At 49.5% G+C, this 15,690-nt stretch overlaps 1 protein-coding gene across 1 annotated transcript in view; it reads right to left on the bottom strand.

Annotated features, from left to right (window-relative positions):
* The window catches only part of LOC119182263 (neprilysin-1), a 111,213-nt gene that overhangs the window by 19,841 nt on the left and 75,682 nt on the right, over positions 1 to 15,690 (bottom strand). Inside the window, exon 8 of the mRNA XM_075891973.1 lies at positions 5,735 to 5,961. Coding sequence (XP_075748088.1) covers positions 5,735 to 5,961 — 227 coding nt within the window. The remainder of the gene's footprint in view (positions 1 to 5,734; positions 5,962 to 15,690) is intronic.

Here is a 15,690-nt window from a genome sequence, read left to right as displayed (position 1 = left end):
GGAGTTCGGCCTGGTTGGGAAGAGTGGCGACCCGTAGCAGTGTGTGGTGTGCGATTTAGGGTTAGTGCGTGACACCGCAATGAAGCCGGAAGTCATATTGACTGGACCATAACAATGAAGCCGGAAGTCATATTGACTGGACCAATTCTCCTCTCTTGTTAACATATGAAGGCGAAGCAGAAGGTGCGACTCCCTCTCTGTCTCAAAATGCACGTGGCCAGCGCGCCGCGTGCGCCGGCGCTATCCGCAAACAACGGAACAGATTTCAACACGCTGTCCTGCCGCGATACGGTTGACGGAATCTCTGCGTATGGGTGTTGTACTTTTGCACTGTCGGTGTTTACGATAAACACGGCAAGTTGGACGTTAAGTTTTTTTTTTAATTTTATGTGTTCTTTGTGAAAATAAAGATGATATTTCGAACATTGCCGCGCGACGAACTAGGCACCGAAATTCGCACACCTTCTTTCAGATTACTCTTTCCCCCTTTTGCGCTTCTTTTTAGGCTTTATGAAATTTTCGGTCAGGCTGTAGGCTAGACACAGTTTTCACGGACGCTGCAAATTCGGAGTACGTATACGCGCGCTCGTTCCGTGGTTTAGTTCAGACACCTGGTTACAAGTACCACCTCAGGAAAATCGCGTAGATAACAATGCGGTACAAAGAATGGATGCTGTCGAACACCTGCAGTACGCCACGGTTAGGTGCGATGCCCACGAAAACGCGCACACCGCCGCTGGACCGCCTGAACGTTGCTACACCGCTACAGTGTACTAGAAGAGGGTAGCACTGTACTACATCAACAATAACAAAGCGCCGCCATTGTTCCCACTGAATATGGCTGCTGTGACGTATTTCCGCCACATTTTTTACGCCCTGCGCCAGCTGGGCATGCCCTCTCCTACCTTTCCTTCCTCCGTGATGTGCCAGCATGTGTGCCATGGCAGCTTATCTCCGCCAGGAGGTCAATGGTTGCAGCGTTATGGCCGCACGGACGCATGGCCCCAGTGCCCCGGCGATCTTGAAACGCATCTGTTTGGGGTTCCGCGCATGCGCGAAATTGCCGCTCCAACGTCCTTGGTACGCAAGCCGCTTGGGTACCCAGCACTAAAACTCTCAGTTAGTTTTACGTACAGTTTCCAATCGCATGTTTTCTTCCAAGCAGCGCTGGTGTTGCTGAAGACTGGCAGGTCGCCGGTGTCACTTTTTCGGTGGCTAGAGTGATTAGAGTCCCACTTTCGCTGATATCAATCGCACACAAATTCTCGGCGATTGCATATGCGGAAAACAGAACATTTCACGATGCAGCACTGTCTTCGCTTTTCTCTGTTCGATGAATACAGATCGCCTCACGAACACGCACTCCAACTCGCCCACAAGCTTCCATGTGAACTTGCTGCAACCGAGTGACGCCATCGCTGTTTACCGGGGCAGAGAAAAAGTGAAATGGCACCAGAAAAGCAGAAAACTCGAAACAGCAAAGAACGAAAAACTTACACGAGGGATCCTTTCTAACAGTAATGCGAACAATCCTGACCGTAACATTTACATCTTTTCTGTTTATATTACGCATTATGCTACGCAGTATAGAAAAGTTAGCGTTCGTGGACTACATGCAGAAGCGTCGTAAAAAAGGGCGTGCTAGGGTTTCGTAGCCTTGGGCTGTGCTGCCACAAAAAGTTGTCGACGAGTATAGACGCATATGCGGCTTTTCGTTTCAAGAACACATAAAAAGGCGAGATTTTCTCGCGTGTTCAAAAACGCGAAGTCCCAACGAATAAATTAACGAAAATACGTATATCCTAATAGTGTAAGCTGTGTCCTGTCTCAAATAGCTTCACGTAGAAAATAAAAGAAGGACGTCTTTACGTCACTATGAAAATACAGCCGCTGTTGTGGAACTACATTCACTGGCAATGGAATCTACGCAGTTTGTCTCTATAGCCTTCGCTCCAATGCAAAAAAAATTGTCGCCGAGTATGGAATAATTATTCTAGTGCACTGTACTGAAGGAATTTCCTGGGTCACTTTATAAAAAATAAATTCTCCGCCAAATACACAAAAAGAATTATGTTAGAGGAAATCGCTCGGATATGATCGGGTAACTCGGGAATCTTCCGTACAGCCGCAGCCACGTCTTTGTAGAGCACGCGAGCAGCCGGTTTTTGCTCTGCGGGGAAAAATCTTGAAGAAGTATCGGGCTCTGACATGGTTAGCTTGAGATTTATAGGCTACACGTGCTCCTGATACATGACGTCAATACTGCCTCGAGTTGTCACCCCTCAGGCGGAAATGACTGCTTGATGGCGTTAGCCACCACCCGATCTAAAGGGTACAGCCATATCCATCCATCCATCCATCCATCCATCCATCCATCCATCCATCCATCCATCCATCCATCCATCCATGGTGTGCACGTTAAAGAACCCCACATGGTCCAAATAACACCCCGCTGGTGCATTTGAGGTATAATAAATAAATAAATTTACGGACCCCCCCCCCCCCCACCCCACTACGGCATCTCTCAAAATCATATAATAGTTTTGGGACGTGAAACCCCACATATAGATTAAAGAAATCACCAGAGAGCCAGCGTCTTGAGTGGTCGCCTCGTCGATTGAGCATTTCTGAAATCACCGGGAAAGTGTACACGCCACCGCCGGACAAGGCATGAACGTAAGCAATTTGTCGAGCAAGGTCCTAAAAAAAGGTGTGGATCGTTGCGTGCTCACTAAACAACAATAGCTGTCGGGTTGGACTTATTGCCGCTGCGGCTCCCCCAGATGAAGTTGCACCGAGGTGGTTTAAAAAACACAGGAGTGTGTATTGAGGATTTTTTTTAAAGAGCCTCTAACTGAGGGTGAATAAAATTCGGGGGGATGTTATTGTCACTCTTCTGGACGCAGTATTTCCTTCTGAAACCACTCTCTCGTATTTCATGATAGTAAAATTCAACGTCTTCCAGAGCCACACGAAAATTCGTGGTACCTGATATTCACACCTTTCGTTTTGAGAGAACACCCTTATATGTAGCGACACGTCCACATATGATGGCGTACAACGCTTCGCGCACGCCACAACCGTGTTTTAACACAACAACGAAAAAAAAAGCTCGTTTCACGAAAATTCTCGAGTCAGTGTCGGCGTCATTGGTTGTGGGCGAAAAAATCACCATCTTGTCTATGACAAACAAACAAGAAAAACTCACATAAAATCAACAATAAAACTTTCCTCGTCTGAGTGAGAATCAAACGCAGGCCGCTCGCGTAGCAAGCAGGTATTTTACACCACACAGGCACTCGTCTGCTTGGAAATTTAGCGAAAATAACTTCCGCTGCCTGAAAACAACTTCATGGTTTACAAAAGCACGTGTCCTGTATACATAATTCACGTAATATCGCAGTAATATTGCGTGGTGCAAGCGTACATTGCCATCAGTGATCAGAAAGTGTGATTATTCACCATGAAGACATCGTCATTTGAAGCCGGCCACCCATTGCAAAAGGTACGCGGCCCCGTGCACGTTTACTGGGCGTAGTCCCATAAGAACACGTATCTGCATGGTATGTTCGAAACCATTTCGCGCGAATAATTTCTCGCGGTTTAAAGAATGCTACTCATTGCACTGAATGCAGCCATACGGCGAAAACTTCACTGACACTAGCCATTTTAAACTTTGTCCATTACATTGTAGTAATCCACAGCAATTTATTGCTCTCGAGAGATTTCATAGAATAAACAGTGTGCACTAGGTACAGGATGTCACTATCACAGTCAACTATTAAAAGTGAAACTTAAGGGTCAACATTTTTTTTTTACTTTCTCTATTTTCTTGTTTCAAATGCGCGTGCCTCTACATGTCTTATAGCACCAAGTCTGGCAGCAGCTGTTAGTAGAGCGTTGACGTCTGTGTTTGAGTGTGACCCAAAAGGCAGCATTTTTTCGTTTTTAATCTTAGTGAGCGGTCGTGCAGAACCACGTAATGTGCAGAATGTATTCGGAGGCAGCGGCCGTGGTAATACAGTTCACTGAGAAGAAAGAAAAGACCTGCACCGTCGAGAAAGGTTAAGCAAATGCATTACGAACCCTGTGCGTTCCTTCACGTAAAATAACGGGCACCCTGCTATAGCATAGCTGCACACAACAACGATTTATAGAACTTTGTACTTTACTACGGGAGAGCACAACGCCATGCCTATTGATGAAGTTATGGAAATATCGTTGTGTGTTTTCAGAAAAAGAGCTTAACGATTTAGAGTATACTAGGTACTCTACTATATATATGGGAAAGCATGAAGCCGTCCCGTAAGCCTCACACTTGATGTGACCGTATTGTGAGAGGGTGTTTACTCAACTATGCATGAAGCCGAGAAAACTTGACCTGATCTTTTATTCTAAAGGGCTGGATACTCAACGCTACGCTAACTCAGGTAGAGTTCGAAAACCCTTGTAGTTGCCCACGCTGTACTTGTTCATCTTACATAACTCACTGGCAACTACGGCAACAGCAACTGGAAGGCCGCAACGCAATAGTCTTTTACCTACATTTCTACCTTTGAAACTGCCATATGAATGGCGCCAGCTGCTTTTTGAAAACAGACTTATTTGCCTGAATGTTTTAACTGCTGTGTAACAAAGAAGTTTTCAGGAATATATGGTCAAGTTGGTAGCTCACGCTTAAACGTTCCCTCTACATCTCCATCTACAAATCCCGCAAAAACCTGGTTCCACTAATCGGGTCTTCGAGAAATAGCGTACATATGTTACCTATATATATATATATATATATATATATATATATATATATATATATATATATATATATATATATAGAGAGAGAGAGAGAGAGAGAGAGAGAGAGAGAACATTTCTGAAAGTCTGTTGTCTGTCATGACCTAAAGATTGATATTACTTTCTAGTTGTATACCTACTATTTGTAACAATGCCAAGTTATTCAGGGCATAACTATGCATGGTCCGATTGTAATCTTGTGTTTCATGCCTGCATGGGCCCGAGGAGGGCCTGCATTGTATGTAAGTAAAACAATAGAAAAATTTCAATGCAAGCCAATGAACTTCAGAGAAAGACTAGTGCTACGCGTTCTTTTGCGTGGCGCCTGCACTGTACAGACACTGCGTTTAAATAAGAACCGAATTTAAAGGGTGGGGTCAGTCACCCTCTAACGAACGCCAGTTTCGCGTTACATAGCCAGCTGCACTGTCAAGTTCCTCTGCCGGGAGAGTGAGCGCATGCGACGCTCTGTCTCTCAAATTTCGATCGTTATCGTTCCGTGCAATCGCTTTGTGTTTCTCAGACAATATCGCCATTTACCGATGTATCCGCAGTGTTCGTTTGCATTGCCCAAACCCAGTTAGCTAGGTGCTCTTTCAACTATAAGGTTCTCCCGCCAAATGTAGCACTTTTTAACAACAACACGGAGTTGTTAAACGAATATCTTCCCTCGCATATTCCAATGACAAAATGTGTAATGTGGTGGCATTATGCATTTGTCACTGAACAAACACGTACTAGCTGCTACGAACAGTTGTTGACATTTTCTTTAGTTGTATATCAATAGTATAACATTTGTTCTTACCTCATCTCTGCGATTACCCCTTAGGAGGCTGTGCTATGTACAAATTATTTAAATATTTGTTATCACGTTTACGACATCTCACTCCCTCTCGCTTTGATTAGGGTAATTGCATGGTAGCAATTAAACTGAATGGCATACCTGACCAAGACCTCCATAGCTGAGGGCGGCCGTTCCATGCTCGAAGAAGAGCGGCGGTTGCACGATACCTGCTTCGATGGTCATTGTGTTCGTGATCGGCTGGTAGAAGGCATTCGCTTCGCCCGTCGAGAAGTTGACCGTGTCTTTTCGGAAGAGGCGCTGCTTTATCAATCGGTGTGACTCCAACCATGTGGAGAAGAATTTCGTGCCGACATCCGGAAAGTCCGCTGCGTTGAAGCAGATATATGCGTGAGCTCGCTTCATTCAACCTTTATCGGCAAGCGCGGTGTTTTAGGGGCGAAGCTCCTTACGCGGTGTGTCGTCGCAGGAGCCACCTCTTTAGTCCCTACAATGTCCGCTAGATGGCGGTACTTGTAGATGATGAATATATGATGAAAAGATGCGAGATGGCGGTACTTAGAGTGTTCACTATAAATGGACAGAAGGACGGAAGGACGCACAGACGGACAGACACAATAACAAACAGATGGACGAATGGACGCAAGCACGGACGGGTGCACGGACGGATAGACGGAGAGACGGACGGATGGACGCATGGACGGACGCAAGTACGCTTGACCCCACTTATCATTCACTCTGTGGATATGCCGTGACTTTTTGTTGGTTTACATTGTGGATTTGTTTATGGTGCGGCTCCGTGAGTTCTGCCTCTTTGCTCGCGACAGCTGCTCTGTTTGGCAGCCGCCTGCATGCTGGCTCTATCTTGTTCTCGCTCCACGTGCGATGCGCAAAGTTACTCGTGCGCGGCGCATTCTTTGCTATGCTGAATATAAGTAGAGTCCTTGCCCTCTCCAGAAAATTGGCGCAAGCGATGCATGACGTGTGCGTTCCTGAACTACTTTTGATTGATATGTGGGGTTTAACGCCCCAAAGCCACAGTATCATTATGAGAGATGCCGTAGTGGAGGGCTCCGGAAATTTCGACCGCCTGATGTTCTTTAACGTGCACTTAAATCTGAGCACACGGGCCCACAACATTTCCGCCTCCATCAGAAATGCAGCCGCCGCCGCTGGGATTCGAACCCGCGACCTGCAGGTCAGCAGCCCAGTACCTTACCCACTAGACCACCACGGCGGGGCCGTTCCTCAAATACTAATGCTCTCTTTTTTATATTTCTTTCTTCCTTTTTTTTCATTATTGTGAAGTGCTCCTTCTCAACTTTTGGGGGCGAAGCTCCTTATGCTGTGGGTCGTGCGTCCGTGATGTATGTAGTAGTAATAGTAATAGTAGTAGTAGTAGTAGTAGTAGTAGTAGTAGTAGTAGTAGTAGTAGTAGTAGTAGTAGTAGTGGTTGTAGTAGTAGTAGGTAGCCACCTCCACGGCCGGACTAGAGGAGTGGCACGCACGCACTTTTTTCAAACGAGGAGGAAACTCGCGCACCTTAATCATAAATAAAAAAGATATAGTTGCTTCAGATGAATCACTTTACAGAGGCGAGTATTAGTGACTTAATCTTCAATGAAATTTGCCTCAAATTTGGTGCTTACAAAAAAAAAAACTTGTATCAGATGGAGGAGCACGCTGCGAGCGCCGACGAGTGCAGACGCGCTTCACGTCGGCTCCTGCTATCATGAACAACTTCGCAGTGAAAATCACCACGTGCATTTCTTAGAGTGATATCAGAGGATTCGCCTCGTCATCCAGATTCTCAGGATACCAAAGACAAGGTGGGCCAACTACTTTTCGTCTTTTTACAGCCTTTTCTCAGTGCACACCACACGAGACGCTGTTAAGCCTCGCGAAGCAGGCCAGTTTCCTCAAGGAGCTGGCGCTGTAAACCCAATGGAATCCACCGCGTCGGCAAGCGAAGCACAAGACACTGAGGCTGATTCGAGGACGATGGACGTACAACATGATGATGATGATCGCCAGCCACTACCGAGGGTGAAGAAGGCTGGCACGCCGTCTACTACGACGTCGTCGAAAGCCCGGACATGAATCGGTCAGGGACGCTGACGGCGTCCATGGTGCTAACAAGGTAGAACGCAAGCCAAAACGTAGGAAATACGGATGAGCTGCATCGAAAAGGCGAGCAGAATACCCAAGGTGCCGGTGGGAGACTACAAAATTGTCATCCGACCGAGAAGAGGCCTACGCGTAGCCGCACTCGGCCCAACTGATATAACCAAAGGCATACATGAAGCCGCGGCTACACCACCAGAAGTCCGGCACTGCGACGTGACATGCTTCAACAAGACGCAGAGCATCATGTTAGTGAGCACACCAGACCCCGACCGAGCTGATCAGTACAGAAAAATCAATAATATACTTATACGAGGCAAAGAATATGAAGTGGCAGCGTATGAAACAGCACCAGAAGATAGAGCCAAGGGTATCATTAAAGGAATCCCACTGGAAGAAACTTCTGGTAACATAAGAGTGGCCCTTGTCACTGACAAAAAAACCACAGCATCATCTCGGCGAAATGACTGGGGAATACTACAATGGTCATTGTGCTCTTCAGTGAAAACAAGGTACCCTCCAGTGCGTGCTATGATAGTAATAATACCGTACACGCTATACCGCAAGCAAATTGACTACTGCAAGCAGTGCAACAGACTGGGACATAGAAGTGACGTGTGCCCCAACCCCCAAGATAAACTGTGCTGGTTGCGGCATTCACAAACCCAAAGATGACCACAGATGCGACCCTAGTTGTCAAATCTGTGGAAATGATCACGTTACAGCCGATAAAAGCTGCACGGCCAGGTTCAAGAAAACTTACATTGTAAAACAGAGACAATGGGCCAGACTACGAGAACATCAAAGCGAAGCTCATCTCCACCAAGAGGACGTCCACAAGAGTGCTCGACATCGAGACACGAAAAACAACAGCAAACAAGATCCCACTCCGGTTCAAGGAACCACAGCCCTGCAAGATCCCACCCCAGCTCCAGGTCGGGATCGGTCTCTAAGGGACCAACAAACAAGGTGAGCTGGGCAGATAGAGCACACGGCTTGCGACCGGAGGGACCTCAGGAGGTCAAAAATAATAACGGTAGCAATAACAACAACAGTCAAGAGTTAGAGCAGCTTAAAGATGAAAACAGACGAATAAATAAAATGATACAAAAGATGCAAGCTCAAATAGAACTCCTCACTATGGAACGCGAATGTGGCAAACCCAGAAGTCCTAATATAACTAATACTGTAATGTAGGAGGAAACACCCATAGCTGACCATCGCATGGAGATGACTACCCCTCCGTTAAAACGAAAGGCCAAAACGCAGAAAACTACAGATCCCCCAAGCACTAAACAAGAAAACATCTCGCAACAAACAAGATTGGATAACATTGAGAAAAAAGTAGACCAGCTATTACACCGCGTTCCAATCTATCCTGGAAACCATCACTAAGACGTCTGTTGATCTGACGGCACTAGCAGCCAGGGTAAAAACGCTGGAACGAGGACACAACCAACAAACATTCGCAGACCTTCAGGGTGCAGTCGCGAACGTTCACCAACAACCGCAGGCACCATGTCCCCTGCAGGCAACTCCCACAAATACCAACCCCTCTCATCCACCCACTATATTTTCACGCCTCCCATACAAATAATGAACAGCGATGGCGAGGCGTGGTAAAGGACAACTACGCATATGGCAATGGAACTGTAGAGGATTCAGGGCTATGAAATCTGTCATCCAGCCGTACATCCGACAAAGTAACAAGCCAGATGTTATTTTACTTCAAGAAATGCATGGCCTCGCCACACTACCAGGATACCAGACAGTAAGTCCCGAGCGTGAAGAGGGAAATAAAGCTACCACTACACTAGTAAGGAGAGAGATTACGGTCAGAACCTATAATCTAGAAGGTGGGTACAACCATATAATGACATGACTTCTATCTAGGAAAACAAAAGGGAGCAGCACATTTATTCCTAATGTATACAGCAGTCCGTCAAATCACGGACAGCAATATCCCTCTCTATATAGACAGGCCGTGATATTAGCTGGCAGCGCCCCGCTCATCATAGCAGGGGACTTCAGCGCCGCACACGAGGCATGGGGGTATGATTACACCACCCCCAAAGGGAAACAGTTATGGCAGAGCATACAAGACAACAGCTTACTCTGATAACAGACCCGCATGCACACACACGCATAGGTACAAGCACCCAGCGAGACACAACAACGGATCTTACAATAACCAAGAATGCCCCGGGGCTACATGGCACAACACATTCGATGATTTAGGAAGTGACCATCGCATACTCGAAACACACGAACCATTCACCGATAGTGACAGGATTACGACCATGTGCAACACGAGACGTCTAGTCGACTGGGATAAATTTCGGGAGATCAGAAAAACGATTACCGAACATCCTGACGATATCCAGCAATGGTGCGAGAGCATATTAGACACCATCAAGAAAGCCACACAGGAAGTAAAAACAGATATCTCAGTTGAGCGCATCAATAACAGGTTATTTCACCTGTGGCGAACTAAAGAAGTGTTACTACACAAATGGCGGAGGCAAAGACACTACAGAACAATCCAGAAAAAGATAGCGCAGCTCAACAAAGACATTGAAAGTCACTGCAAGCAGCTGTGTGAGCAACAATGGGCGGAGATATGTAAGGACATGGGCACCCATATTGGAACATCACAAACTTGGAAGTTGCTAAGGTTTCTTTTAGATCCCACCAATACCAAAACTGAAGATACAATATCCGTCGTCTCACACGCGAATACGAAGGAAACGAGGAACAGCTAATGACAGACCTACAAAACATCTACATGCCCAAATCGCCGCCACTACAACATAATAACCATACAGACGAAGCCAACCACAACACGGACAAAAACTTTGCGGTAGCAGAGATTAGAGCGGTGCTCCACAAATTAAATGTGAAATCAGCACAGGGACCCGATGGAGTCACCCACCGAGCATTACGTAACCTGGACAATGAATTCATAGAATTTTTAACTGTATATATAAACAAATGTTGGACCGAAGGGGCAATACCCGACGCGTGGAAAGAGGCTAGAACAATACTTATACCAAAACCTGGAAAGCCAATCAACAAAGTAAATCTACGACCCATCTCTATAACGTCATGCGTAGCAAAAGTGATGGAACATGCATTTCTAAATAGAGCAAACAACAATCTTGAGGATGGTGAATACTACCCACACACGATGATAGGCTTCCGTCGTCACCTACCCACCTAAGACGCCATGCTGCAGATTAAACACCAAATCATAGACTACCCCACAAGACCCACACGAGCCATACTCGGTCTGGACTTGGGGCTTTTAGGTGTGAATACACTTTATAGGCGACCCCGAACCATCCACCGCCATCGGCGGCGTCCGCAGTCTTCTCTCTATCTTTAAAAAAAAGAGGACTTGGCGGGCCGCAGCGCGACGCTCTACCGGATAAGCCACGGACGCGACGCTGATATCAGTGTCAGTAACGCGCCTTATATCTTTAACGCCGCAGCGCGCGTCTCCCTCCCCCTTCGCTCGCTCCTCCGCTCTCCTCGCTCGCTACAGCTGCGCGTGCACCCCTCTCTCTCGCGCACCCGCCTTATCTCTCAGTCTCCCGTCGAGAGCGGGTCGTGCGATGGATGTCCCGGAGGCAACGCTACCATGAACAACGAATGCAGTACAACCGAATGCCAGCACTGCACCCGTCGTTGGAGGTGACGGTACCGCGGTGGTTTCGCCGACGTTGGAAGACAAGGCGGCGCTGCGAAGGGCTCGTGAGGGCTCATGAAGGGCTCGTGAAATACAAATATATGGGCGTATGGATAAGCAATGGGACCGAGTACCTGAGGGAACACGAAATATACGTGACGACTAAAGGTTACAGGAATGCAGCAGTGATGAACAATAGGGCACTGTGGAATTACAATAGGTATGATGTTGTGAGAGGAATATGGAAAGGGGTCACGGTTCCTGGACTGACGTTCGGCAATGCGGTCTTGTGCATGAGATCAGAAGTTCAAGCAAGATTAGAAATTAAGCAACGTGGAATAGGTAGGCTTGCTTTAGGAGCTCACGGGAATACACCAAATCAGGGAGTACAAGGTCATATGGGATGGACATCAGTTGAGGGCAGGGAAGCTAGCAGCAAGATAAAATTTGAGAAGCGATTGAGAGAAATGAAGGAGGAGCGTTGGGTTAGGAAGGTTTTCAGCTACTTCTACATGAAGAATGTCGATACAAAATGAAGGAAGCGAACCAGGAAGCTGACTGGTAAATGCATAAAAAACAGCAGGTGGCCAAAGCAAAAAGAACTATCGGTTAGGAAGAAAGTGAAGGAAACGGAGACTGACATGTGGAAAATGGGTATGATTAAGAAGTCTGCACCAGAGATCTATCGAACTTTTAAGCAGGAAATGGCCAAGGAAAGGATTTATGATAATACTCGGGGTAGTTCTCTACTGTTTGAGGCAAGGACGGGAGTACTGTGAACCAAGACATATCGGGTCAAATACGAAGGGGTAGACACCGTAAGCAGTGCGTGTGGAGAGGAAGAAGAAAGTGCCGAACACTTGATAATGTTCTGTAAAGGGCTTCACCCTATAGTTCAGGATGATGGCGCAGAGTTTTTCAAAGCACTGGGGTTTAGGGACCAGGAGGGCAAAATAGACTTTAAGCAAGTAGGTTTAACTAGAAGGAGGTTATCTGATTGGTGGCTAAAGTCAAGGCACGAGTGAAAATTAAACTCTTCACTGCAAAGTAGGAATCCTCAAACTCATTTTTTAAGGAAAAAATAAATAAATATAGTTTTGAGTTCAATAAATATTACGGCTTGGTGGCGCTAGCCACCGCCCGATCTAAAGGGTACAGCCATATCCATCCATCCATCCATCCAACCGAACGTAAGCGGGCGAAGCGTGCAGCGGATGCCGAACTGCGTGCTCGCGAGGCCGAGTGCAAGCGGGCGAAGCGTGCAGCGGATGCCGAACTGCTCGCTCGCGAGGCCGAGGACAAGCGGGCGAAGCGTGCAGAGGATGCCGAACTTCGCGCTCGCGAGGCCGAGGACAAGCGCGCGAAGCGTGCAGCGGATGGTGAACTGCGCGCTCGTGAGGCCGAGATGAGGCGTCAGCATTGAGCCGCGAACGCGGCCCAAGAAGCGGAACGACAACGCAAGCGTCAGGCGGAGAAGGGCGATGAAGGCCGGCGTCAAGACGCCGATCGCAATCGTCAACGGCGAGTGGATGTTCCCGAAGCCGTTCGAGCCAGTGAACGTGCCGCGCGGGAGAGGGTGCGAGCCCTGGACTTCGCTCGTCCGGACGCGCGTTTCAAACGCGACTTTGTGGATCGCAGCTTCGGTCACAGCTGCGCCGTGTGTGACCGGCTGTGGTTCGATAACAACCTGAGCTGCATTTCTGGCGTGAGGAACGAGACCAACAGGTTGAACGCGTTGCGGGTTCTTTGGAACGAGTTTGGAAGACGGTCGGGCGAACACCGATGTGACGACATGAATGCGCAAGACCCGCGGCTGGCTCCCTTCGGTGCGTTCCGGGTGTGTGCGTCTTGCCGAGAGTCCCTGCTGGCCGGGCGGGTTCCGCCGTTGAGCAAGAGCCACGGCTACGTGTACCCGCCTCGTCCCGCGGACCTCCCGGATCTGAACCCGGTGGAAGAGCGCCTCATCTCGCCTCGACTCCCCTTCATGAGCATCAGGCGGCTCACGCGGGGCAACGGTCAGTACGGCATTAAGAGACAGATTGTGAACGTGCCCATCGACGTTCCGAGCGTGGTGGAGTGTCTTCCACGGCTGGTTCCCGAGGACGTTGCGATAGACGTGCAAGTGAAGCGGAGGCTGGTGAGTCCGGCTACGTACAGGCGCGGACTGGTGAAGCGCGGTAACATCTTGGCGTGGTTGAAGCACCTGGAGCATGCGCCATTGTATGTCGCTAGCGGCGTGCGCATCGACTAGAGTCGGCTGGGTGTCTTCGATGACGATGATGCGGCCGTTTGTGAAGGTGAACGCGCTCAGGGGGGAGACGACGCGGATGACATCGAGACTGTCCCCGAGAACATACATTTGGACGACCCCGTGCAACTAGCCATTGCCCTCAATGCCATGTCAAAGACTATCTTCTTTAATGAGGAGAGTGAGCAACGACCACGCGCTCTCTTGATGAGAGATGATGGGGAGCGAAGCGGTGAACTGGACGATGCCGCTGCCGCTGACAAGCTGATCAATCAGTCGCATAGCCTGCACCTCGCTCCGGGTGAGAACCGCGTCCCACTGGCGCTCTTCATGGATGCGTATGCGGAAGAGCTCGCCTTCCCCACGATATACATGGGCGTGCCTCGCAAGATCATCGGTCCGCGTTCCACGCCATTCGCCATGGCCAGCAGCGAGATACGACGCACCGACCGGCGTGGAGCAACGCCGGAGCACGTCTTGTACATGGCCGCAAAGGTGATGCGGTACAACGTTGCGGAAAGCAACATGATGTTTCGCCCCAACGAGACCACTGGTTCCATCACGCGCGAGCAGCTCGAGAGTGGCGGTAAGAAGTTCCTGTAGGAGGTGCTGGACCGCGACCTCGCATCCATGCGGGGCGTTTTAAATACGGTCCAGTACTGGCAGGATCGCAGGAGTGAACTCTTCGCAATGATCCGCCAGTTGGGCAAGCCGCACGCATTCCTGACCATGTCCGCGTCCGAGGTCCACTGGGAGCGCCTGCTCGAGACCCTGGAGCGGCTGCGGGTTGGGCCCGACGGCACGCCTCGGCCCGTGTTCGAGATGATGGCCTGGGAGCGCGTGGAGCTCGTGAACGAAGACCCCGTTGCCTGCACGATGTACATCAACAGGATCTTCGACGTCATCATGAACGTGCTCGCCGACCAAAACTGCTCGCCGTTCCGCCCGTACGTGATCCGGGATTACTTCAAGCGGGTGGAGTTCCAGCAGAGAGGAAGCGCGCACGTGCACGCGATCCTGTGGCTCGAAGAGGCGCCCGACGAGGAGCTCACCGGTGAGGAAGGTGCCATGCCCAAGACCCTCGAGATGGTGGCCCAACTCCTCATGCTCGACACTACGCTCCTCAGGCAGCCGCGCACGCAGACGCATCAGCACACCCACACGTGCTACAAGCGCGGCCGCACCAAGGGCCGGTTCGGGGCGCCCTTCATGCCCAGTGATGAAACGAGGATCGTGGTGCCGTTTCCACCTGCGCCGGAGGGAGACGATGCGGAGAGTGAGCGGGAACGCCAGCGCCTCAAGGCCCTCAAGAAGAAGTATGATGAAATGCACGAGGGCCTCGAGTCCGGCGACATTGAGGATCTCGCCTCGTTCCTACGCGCTTTCGGCTTGCACTCCGAGAAGGAGTATATAGATGTCCTGCGCACCGGCCTTTCCCGACCCTGCGTCCTCCATCGAAGGACCCCGGCGGAGAAGTTTGTGAATGCATTCAACGCGTGGATAGGCCGGGTCTTGGATTCGAATATGGATATGCAGATAATACTCGATCACTACGCGTGCGCTTCCTACGTGGTGGACTATGTCAATAAGTCCGACCGCGGAATGTCCAACCTCAAACGCACCGTTGCCGAGATCCTCAAAACGAATCCCAACGACGACATCGAAGCCGTGATCTGCAAGCTTCGTGTGGACATCCTTAAAGGAATGGAAATGTCGGCACAGGAGGCGGCCTGGTTTCTGCTCAAACAGGACATGTCGCACAAGAGCCGGGAGGTGGTGTACGTCCCGACGTGCTACCCCGAAGAACGGGTGCGCGTACGCAAAACGCGTGCCGAGTTGGAGGCGCTCCCTCCGGGCTCCACCGACGTCTGGAAAGCGAACCTCGTGCAAACGTACGAGCCCAGGCCGCCTACCCTCAACGACGTATGCCTGCCGACTTCGCCAGCAAGTACCGGCCGGCGAAGGGTGATTGCCGTTACGTGCTCAGGGTACGGCCGGCTGTGATACGCTACCGCGGATACAACCCCGGTAACGATG

This window comes from Rhipicephalus microplus, chromosome 4, assembly GCF_043290135.1.
Source record: "Rhipicephalus microplus isolate Deutch F79 chromosome 4, USDA_Rmic, whole genome shotgun sequence".
In the NCBI taxonomy this organism is placed as follows: domain Eukaryota; kingdom Metazoa; phylum Arthropoda; class Arachnida; order Ixodida; family Ixodidae; genus Rhipicephalus; species Rhipicephalus microplus.
This window is presented reverse-complemented; position numbering and strand designations above follow the sequence as displayed.